General features: G+C 40.3%; 1 protein-coding gene across 5 annotated transcripts in view; it reads left to right on the top strand.

Moving 5' to 3' along the window:
- Nucleotides 1–8,769, top strand: part of BRD1 (bromodomain containing 1) — a 99,990-nt gene extending 91,221 nt beyond the window's left edge. For 4 of the 5 annotated variants that reach the window (XM_006016494.3, XM_025215293.1, XM_025215286.1 and 1 more), the window contains one exon: nucleotides 6,852–8,769. In XM_006016494.3, the coding sequence (XP_006016556.1) occupies nucleotides 6,852–7,035 (184 nt within the window). In that variant the 3' untranslated portion in view covers nucleotides 7,036–8,769. The remainder of the gene's footprint in view (nucleotides 1–6,851) is intronic. The other variant, XM_025215284.1, reaches the window with a different exon arrangement.
- The last annotated feature ends 1,224 nt before the right edge of the window (nucleotides 8,770–9,993 follow it).

Genomic DNA, 9,993 nt, shown 5'->3' with positions numbered 1-9,993 from the left:
TCTTTCCTTTATGATACAATGTGTATTTTCTCCTTTGAGTAATTGGTCATATGCACATTCTCACTTGTGGGTATGCTTAGCCCTTGAGCCTCTAAGCAGAAACTTTTTTCTTTAGTAGTACCTGTGGAGAAGTATGCGCTGGCTTGGGTTGGCAACCCCCGGCACATCTGCCAGAGTATGGCATGCAAAGGAATTTGTTTGGCATGTGCGCCTTGGGGCAGATGGGAAAAGGGCTGGGGCTGTGCTGCCACAACAAGGATCGGGACACTCACAGCCTCCACTGTCCATCTGGAGGTGTGTATATACTTTAAGCCAAGAAAGGAGGAAATACTGTCCATCACTGAATCCTGTTCTCTGGCACTATCCTTTGACCCAGGCTTTTTGTGTCCGAGTATGACTGATTCCATTTGGATCTCTTCCCATTCCGTCTCATGACCTGGATTCTGGATGGCAATTATGGCAAGTAGAGCATAGATGTTCTTCACCTGCCAAAACATCGTCAGCCATAGTAGGAATTACTTTACCGGACAAACTTACCTGCCAGCTTAGATTTTCCAACTGGTGATACTCCAAGCACCTTCCTTCAGCTGATTTTTCTCAGTTCAGAACATTTTGGACTACCTGTTAGGCCAATTAGTTGTAAAACCCATCTGTGAGCAAAATCAAGGTTCTTCTTGCAGCAGCTTTGGTACATTGTCACATACTCTCATGTCCAGTAGATCAGAGATTTTTCATAGTAGGGAGTAAAGGTGTTTCTTGACTGGGTCAGATGTGTAACAAAACCTATCTTTCATGGCTTTAATGCACCCATTTCTTGAGCCTTTGGTGATCTCTTGATTGCTGCACTTCTCCAGGTAGGTGGCATCTTTTGGTAACAGTCACTTTCACAAGAAGGATTGGTGAGATCCAGGCCTTCATAGAGGGGTCCACCCATGCTACCTTTTTTTTTCCTTGACAAGTTTATTCCCTAAGGTGATCGCTGAGTTTCACTTAACCAGCAGATTTTTCCCCCAAAACCACATACCTGCCATCTGAGTCTTTGCTACACATGCTGGCTGTTAAGGAGACATTGGCCTATTACTGCATAGGAGTAAGCCCCTCCATAAGTCTGCATGGGTTCTTGTAGCTATAGTCAAGGAATGTAAATGTACATTTATATGCATAACTGATTATCAGGTTGTGTGAAATTTTGCTATCAGACAGCCAAATAGCTGTCCTTAGGTGGTTCCTGTCCACTTCACCAAAGTGTAGTTCACTTCCAGAGAAACTCTTCACTATGTAAAACTCAGTTCATACCTTTGCGATCATTATGCTTTTGTGGAGTGCTGTAAAGTAGATGACACATTCAGCACACCTCCAAGCGCTTCTCACCTAGAGGCCCACTTCCAGATATGTGACAAGCACTACTTTGGAGTTACTTACAAGTAAAAATGCATATGTGGACAACTGCTTGAATGGTAAATTACTAGTAACTGGAATTCTTTTGAAGCACACTTGATCTTAGCCTACAAGAGGTCAAGAAGTGATTGTTCACATACCCAGAACTGAGAATGCATGTGAACAAAGTATCTTGAAAAACTCTGCTTACTTGTAAATAACTCCCCTTTGTGTGTTCCATCTTAATTTAAAAAAACACTTGATTTTTCAGATACTACCTTGCTATGCTGTCTTCCTTGTTACTGTTGAATGTGATGCATAAAAATACTGCTCTGTATCTTCTGCCTTGGAAACATGCTTGCCAGTGTATTTTTCCTAGCCAAAGTTCAGAACAAATACTCCATTGTTAGTGATCCTTGATCCTTCAGGTAACTTTCTTACAACTGATTGTTCTTCTTTAAATGTAGCCCTATGGCTTGGCTTCCCTTTCTAACTGTTCATTCTGTATGTCCTTCAGAGGACTCTCTTGATTCCCTTCCCAACAACCTGTGGTGATTCTACAGGGCCCTGTCCTCCATCCTTTATGTTCCTCCTCTATAACTTATATGTGGATAATCTGACTTGCAAACACACAAGGACAAGATACTATCTCCATGCTTAAGACTATCAAAGATATCCCAGACAGTACAGGACAAATTTTGTTTCTCTTTACACACCCAAGCCACATAAGTTCTTCAGCTACATAAATTGTACTTTCACCATTTTTATGCAGTTTTCAATTCTGTTACTCATGCAGTGTGGACACACAAATGTCTGTGAAGCTGTGTGTGCAGTAGGCTGCACTCTGGATGGGCAGTTACACACATATGTATGTATGTATCCAAAAAACAGGAGAGTCCTGTACCTGAGCAGGGTAAGGTACTCATGGGTTCAGGGGAGCAGCCAACAGAGGGAGATGTAAGAGGCCAGAAAGATAACAATTTTGAGCATGTGTGGCTCAGTGAAGTGGATGGAGAGCTCTAGAGGGGGCAAGACCCTGGCTCTAGACGCTTGTTTCCCAGTAGTTTGGAAACTTCTCCACTGCTTTCTCTCCATTTTGTATAATGAACATTATGGTTAAGATACTTGGGTACTGGGGAAAATGATTTGAGTTTTTGCCTGACTTGTGGCTGGATGGGTAGAGCACTGTGCTGAGAAATCAAATGCAGAGAGTTTCAGACCCCTTCTGGGTATGGTCAGTGGAGGCACTAGAACCTGGGTCTTCTACTTCCTACTATGGACTAAAGCATGGGAAGTTTCATTATAATAGTCCTGTCCGTGCTACCCCTATTATGTGTTTTTGCCTGGTAGAATTTTGCAAGTGCGTAGAGGTGGAGAGGCCTGGCTGGCATGTAGCCTATTGCAAAAACTCAGTAAAATGTCATGTAAATGTCTGGAAAATAACCATTTGTACATGTGAAATGAACTAGAATTTGGCCCTTTCTGACCTAATAAAAACTTTTAGCATATGCTTGTTGATATCTCACTTAAGCTCAAAATAACCAGAATTCCTCTTTACTCTCTCCTTTCCTGATTGTTGCTGGCAGCACCCCCACTCTTCCTGCTAATTCAGGTCCATAAGCTCTTCAACTTGAACCTTGCTCTAGGTCTTCACGGCCATGCTGCCTGAGAATCTTGCAGATCCCTTCATGGAATATCTTTAAGATATACTGCCTTTCCCACACAGCTAAAAGTCTCATCAATGCTCTTATCAGCTTTTATTTGTTTTTGCACCCTACTGTGATGCTACTGCTCGTTTTCTTGTCCTGTTGGCTTTGACCACATCACCCGTGTAGTATCATTCCACTGGCTGCTTTTTTTTTTCTTTCATATCAAACAAACTATTTGTCTTTACTTTCCAAGCCCTCCAGTCTAACCATATCCCTAGTTATTAGTCCATTTACTATCGAATGTTGTCTTTCACTTCAGAACAGCCCATGAGGCCACTTTGCATCACTTGTTATATTTTTAAACAACTTGGAGTGCTACCCTGCACATTCAGGAGGAGCTTGCCATAAACCTCTTTAATACCAGCTCATTATCATCCCTTGAAATTACTCTTCAGAACTTTTTCCATGGTGCTTCCAAAAGGGGGGGGCAGTGATTGAACTGCTGCCTATTGTGCTAGCCACTGTTGTCTTGTTTCCTTTTACTTCCCATCTATTCATCTGCAGTTCTTTGACTTGCATTTAGATTGGAAGACAGTTTTCCAGTTTCTCTCTTAAATTTTTAACTCTCTGAAAATATAATCACACAGTATTTAGTTAATTCCTACTTGTTCACACTTAAATGGGCTTCTAGTATCAAAATTTAATAATTTTAAATCATTGGAAGCTTCTCCCCTCATAGCACAAAAATTGAAAGTAATATTAAAATTTTATTTTAAAACACATACTTCCTCAGTTCCCCTAATAAGTATATTTTTCCATTTTGTGAAACTTGAGAAAACTGGATTGACTAAGCAGTTTTTGAAGATGAAATTTTTTTCTTTCATTGCTTAAATCAGGGGTTCTCAAACTGGGGGTACACAAGACCTCTCTGGGGGGTACACAGGAGAAATTGTGCAGTAGCAGATTTAATTTTCATTATAATAATAATGGGCATTTAATGACTTAAAATATAAAGTGTATGCTGGTAGGGGTACACAGGCAGCTGGTGAATCTGGAAGGGGTGTGTGCAATAAGAAAAAGTTTGGGAACCTTTGGCTTAAGTTAAAAAAATTAAGAATTTCCTCCATTTTAATTCTAGACTATAATTCAGAGTTCTTTATTTACCCAAAAATTCGTGATATCACTAAATCCTAAAATGGAAGGAGGGGAAAGCTGGACTCTATTTTGGATAGTGTTTGATTGTTCTAAATTCGGTCAAGACCTGTATTTTACACTTGTCCTTATTGAAATTCATATTCTTAATTTAAGGCAACTTATCAAGGTCAGTTTGAATCTTGATACTGTCCTCTTAAATACCTGCTATTCCACTCAACTTTGTATCATCTGCAAACCATCTTTCAAATAATTTATGGTCTAGGACAGATTCACAGGAAACCTCACTTCTTAGACATTGAGCCACTGATGAACTACTCTTTGAGAGACCTCTACAACTAGGCTCTTCATCTAGGCACTACAACTTGCAGCTTCTAGGGTGCATATAGCCCTGATGGGGTTAACCTGTAGCCCCCAGGCTCCCAGTCCAGGTGCTGCTCCCTCTCATTGTTTTCTTGTTGCTCCCATGGGAGTCTCCAGGCTCCACCTACCTCCTTCAGCTTCTGCTTCCTACTCCTCCCCCTGTGAGTGGAACAGCACAGCCCATAGTGCTGAGGGACCCCACACAGTGTGATGGTGGTGGTGGTTCCCCTGTTGCCTGGAGCCCCAGGGGAGGGGCTCCACATGGTTTGACACTGCATGGCATGGTGCAGCTGGGAGCAGTGTAGCCTGTGGCGTGAGGGACCACGTGGCACTCAAAAGTTGAACAGCCCTTCTCTAGACTGTATTTCCTTACCTTCCTGATGAAAATGTCATGAGAGATGATGTTAAAGGCCTTGCTTAAGTTGAAGTATATCCACTGCTATTACTTCGTCTAGCCACCTTGCCATGGTATGAAACTGACTTAGTTAAACATGCCTTGCTCTTGACAAATCCACGTTGGCTGTTCCTAATGACCTGGTTATATCCTGTAAGTGCATAGGAAAAAGTTTCCTGCTGATGTTTAGGATTGCTATGACCAGTCTTTACACCAGTCTCTGACCAGTTTGTACTCTTCAGTGTCTTCATCAGTGACTTGGATATGGTTGTGAAGTGTACTCTGTCCAAGTTTGCAGATGATACTAAATTGTAGGGTGAAGCGCACGCTCTGGAGGGTAGGGAACAATTGCAGGCAGACCTGGACAGGTTGGAAAAATGGGTAGAACACAATAGGATGCAGTTCAACAAGGACAAATGCAGAATGCTGCACCTAGGACATAAAAATATCCAGCATGCCTACTGGCTGGGAAATGACCCTCTCAGCAGCACAGAAGTGGAAAGGGATCTTGGAGTCATAGTGGACTCCAAGATGAACATGAGTCAGTGTGACGAAATCATCAGCAAAGCTAACCGCGCTTTATCATGCATCAGCAGATGCATGACAAATAGAACCAAAGAGGTGATGCTTCCCCTCTGTGTGGCATTGGTCAGACCACAGTTGGAGTACTGCATCCAGTTTTGGGTGCCGTACTTCAAGAAGGATGTTGACAGACTTGAGAGGGTCCAGAGGAGAGCCACTCATGTGGTTAGGGCCTTACAGGACAAGGCTTATGAGGGACCTAGACCTCTTCAGCCTCCACAAGAGAAAGTTGAGAGCTGATCTTGTGGCTGCCTACAAATTCATTAGTGGGGCTCAGCAAGGAATTGGAGATGCTCTGTTCATTAGGGTGCATCATGGGGTAACAGTGATCGACGGTCACAAACTGAGAGCGTCAACCATGACTCTCACTTCCACGCAGCAAACATGCTAGGGCAGGATGGGCTACATCTCTTCCTGAAAGGTAAGTGTGTTTTCTCTTCCAGGTTGGCTGATCTCATACAGCAAGCTTTAAAACTAGGTTCGTCAGGGGATGGGGATGCAGAGGTGCAGGAGGACACGTTGACGTCATAGAATCATAGAAGTAGGGTCAGAAGGGACCTTGTAGATCTTCAAGTCCGACCCCCTGCCTGGGCAGGAGGGAAACTGGGATCAAGTGACCCCAGCCAGGTAGGCATCGAGCCGCTTCTTAAAGACCCCCAGAGTAGGATCGAGTACCACTTCCCTTGGAAGTTGGTTCCAGATCCTAGCTGCCCTAACTGTGAAGTAGTTCCTACGGATCCATGATTTCCATGATCTGTTGAGGTCCTTTGTGACACTAGCATCTGTGAACCACTGACTCCCATATTTGCCATCAGTTACATTCCTGGGGTGCCTGTTGGATTTGAAAATTTTCCATGGTCAATTAAAAAATTTTGAAATTACCTGGCATTTCAAACCTCTCTTCAAAAACACTTGATAGAAATTGTTTTAAAACATATATAATCCTTTGCAATGTGTCATGAGAAACATTTATATAAAGAGCTATTGTAATATGTTAGGACAGGGGTTTTCAACCTTTTTGGATCAGTATACCCCTGGCGGTTGGACGTGAAGCCGGAAGCATGGAGTGGTGTGTGGCTGAATGTGGAGCAGCAGCCACCACTGCGTACAAGCTTCCCCTGCCCCCCATGTCCAGCTGAGTGGGTGGCACCTGTGCGGCAGCATGGGATGGTGCATGGCAGTTTTCCATCCCTGCCCACCCGCACATATCCCCTAGGGCCTTCTCAGGTACCCCTTGGGGTACACATACCCCCAGTTGACAACCCATGTGTTAGGATGATCCTCTTGGTCTCTGTTTTATTTAACCTATTATTTTATTTTATCGTGTTTTGTAGGCAGTGGCTTCCAAAATCCAAAATGGTTCCCCTTGGGATTGATGAGACCATAGACAAGTTAAAAATGATGGAAGGTCGTAACTCAAGCATTCGTAAAGCAGTAAGAATTGCTTTTGATCGTGCTATGAATCACCTGAGTAGAGTACATGGAGAACCAGTCAGCGACTTCAGTGATATTGACTAACAAAGATGCTACCAAGGCATGATACAGACTTGAACTTTGCTTAATTAACCTCTTTGTCTAAAAGAATGTATTGAAGATATAACCCCTTAATCATTGATTCAGTGGCTGAGTTCTGCAAACTTGAAAGAGTTGAGCAGTTCTTCTAAATCACCATTGCCATATTGATTAATGATTTTATCATTGTGTTATAGTTTGGAGGGTTTTCCACTAAACCTGTTAATGTCTTGTTCATAGTGTTCATATTTTGTACATATATGTATATTCAACACTTAACTTATTCTGATTTTTAGGAGTAGCTGTTTAATTCCTTTTTTAAAGAAATTACTGGGGAGGGAGTAGGTTTTCATTTCCATGGTTTTACATTAAACAAAACATAGTTACCTAAGCACTCTCTTCCAGCTTACAGTGCTTAGTGAATTTTAAAGTATAATATCAAAATGACATCGAATATATGTTTGCCTAAATCATATATATAATATGGTGCTGCTTGTATCATTTTTCCTTAATCTGTAGCTTCTGAAAAGACTTCTGAATGTTTAATTTTGTGTAAATCATTGCTCTTTGCACAAAGTACCACTTATTTAAGATTGATGTAAATTTACAATTAAAAATGTGTATTTTAAAAAAGAAAATAACATTATTTTGGAGGGTACTTTGTGAGAAAGACATCAAGAGTAAAATTATGCTATGTACATCACCTGCAAATCACCAAAAACACTCCATTGTTGCCCAAATAGGTTGTGGGTTTTTCTTTTTTTCTATTTTCCCTTTTCTGGTTTGTTTTGTTCTTTTAAAATTTTGGTTACTTTGTTTTAAACAAATCTGGCTTAAAGCCATAGAGCACATTTTCTTTCCAAATCACATCCCACCTATCTCCCATAGATTTTATTTTGTTCATATATGTGCCTCCCTATATTTTATTTATTGTAGAAAATGTACTAATTTTGCTTTATAATGAAAAAAAAATTGACAAAGTATATTATTATGCATTTTTATACAGGCACATGAGAAGACAACCTGCTTGGGAGAAAAGTGTATTGGAAATTGTATAAAATGATTTGATGGCTTGTGTGTAATTTTGATTTTTGTAACTTGTAATCTTTTGTTTCCAATAAGGGGATATGTAACTTTTAATTTAGAACACTTTGGTAGCAATAGAAACTTTGGATACATTTTTGTATGGTACATGTGATGTATATAGAATTAGTACTTTATTTTTATTTTTAAGAAGTAAAGCATTATGTTTGGGCAGGGGGAAGAAAGAGGGTGGGTTTCCAGAACTGCAATTTTTATATTAAAAAAAATAAAGTCAAGATATTGATTGTTGTAGCTACTTTATTCCTACATTCACTGAAATACTGAATTTGTAACAATGAAAATGGCAAGGTATGTTTGCAATGTGATTTATAATGCCTCCATTATTTATAAATGCACTGTGTTGAACTTTTTTGCAGTGATATCCTAAATACTGTACCAAGTTATATAATATGAAACACCAAATAATGCATATAAATGCACGGAGTATTTATGCCCAGCTTTTTTATAATGGATTAGCAAATACAGCAAAACCAATACTTTAAATTTTTTTTTATTTCATTGAATAGCATTCTTCATTGTAAACCTGCTTGAATCTTTATTTTAAAGGGACAGTCAATTACTTTTTAAATAGTTTTTAATGTTTTTATTCTCTATTGTTTGTAATACCCCCTTAGAAGCTTGAAATAAAATTTCTTTCTCAACTGATAGTTTTGTCCTGAATTTGGCCCCTGCAGTTCTGCTATAGTGCCCCTTTTTCCAGTCCTGCACTGAATTGTTTAGGGAGATACTAGATCAAAAACCTAATTGCTTTCTTGTTGTAGCATATGGGGTAGAAGTATAATCTTATGCTAAGAGCAACATATTGGGTATTCCAGTTCCTATAGTATATGAGACTTCACTAACAACAACCATGTTATACCCCTGTAATCTCATAGATAATCTGTGTAGAAAATGGTTGAACTGCAGTTTAGCTCCTTTTCCTACTTGCAACAGAAAACATTAATGCTGCTCCATATGAGGGAATTGAGCTGATCAGGTACCTTTAAGGTACTACGGTATGATGATACAGCCACTGTGTATGAGGTAGAAGCCCAACGTTTAAATGTTATTGTCTTACAGTTCTAATGGGAAGTTCAAAATGAGTAGAGGGAGCTGTCATATCCACCTCTTCAGAGGGAACAGAAGAAAATAGACCTTACTTTGTAGGGGACTAGAAAAAATAAATTCATGCTTAAATCCCTTGGGGGGGGGGGGTGCTTATCCCTTCGCATCTGTTTCATCCCAAAATGTGTTTTTCTGGAAAAATCTGTATCAATTGCAATGTCACTGTTCTTAGTACTGTTGAAATTGGATGTCATCCACTGGCAAGGAGCAAAACTTGAGGATTTCTGAAGCATTCTAGTTGTCTACCAGAAGAAAAAATTGATATGAGGGAAATATGGGTCCTTTGCTCTTGCCTAAACTGGGACGGAGTGGCCAAGTAAAGACATATTGCTAAGGTTTCAGAGGCACAAATTTGGCTGCTCCCTACTGATCCAGTTGTAAATGGCTGCCAGATCCATCATACTGGGAACTCGGAGGCAATCAAGTGCTAACCATGATCTCTTGTTTGCTGTTGGCTGCTGCTGTCCAGGAGGCTGTTCTGGTCAGGTGTATCCCTTGTCTCCAAAAACACAGGCCTGCAGTGCATGGAATTACAAAATGGATTTTTGTAAACTGCATGTTGCCCAACCAAGCATGTTCTTAGTAAATGCTTAGTACCAGGTGTAGGAAAACCAGCTCAGTTCATCATTGCAAATAATTTAATGAAGTGTGCAACAGTGTTAAAGTGAATATTGTAAATTACACAATTACAGTGTAATGAATAATTCAAAAAAGTGAAAGTTTCAGCCCATCCTCTAATGCCTAAATTTTCTGGAC

Source organism: Alligator sinensis, unplaced genomic scaffold, assembly GCF_000455745.1.
Source record: "Alligator sinensis unplaced genomic scaffold, ASM45574v1 scaffold600_1, whole genome shotgun sequence".
Lineage (NCBI taxonomy): Eukaryota > Metazoa > Chordata > Crocodylia > Alligatoridae > Alligator > Alligator sinensis.
This window is presented reverse-complemented; position numbering and strand designations above follow the sequence as displayed.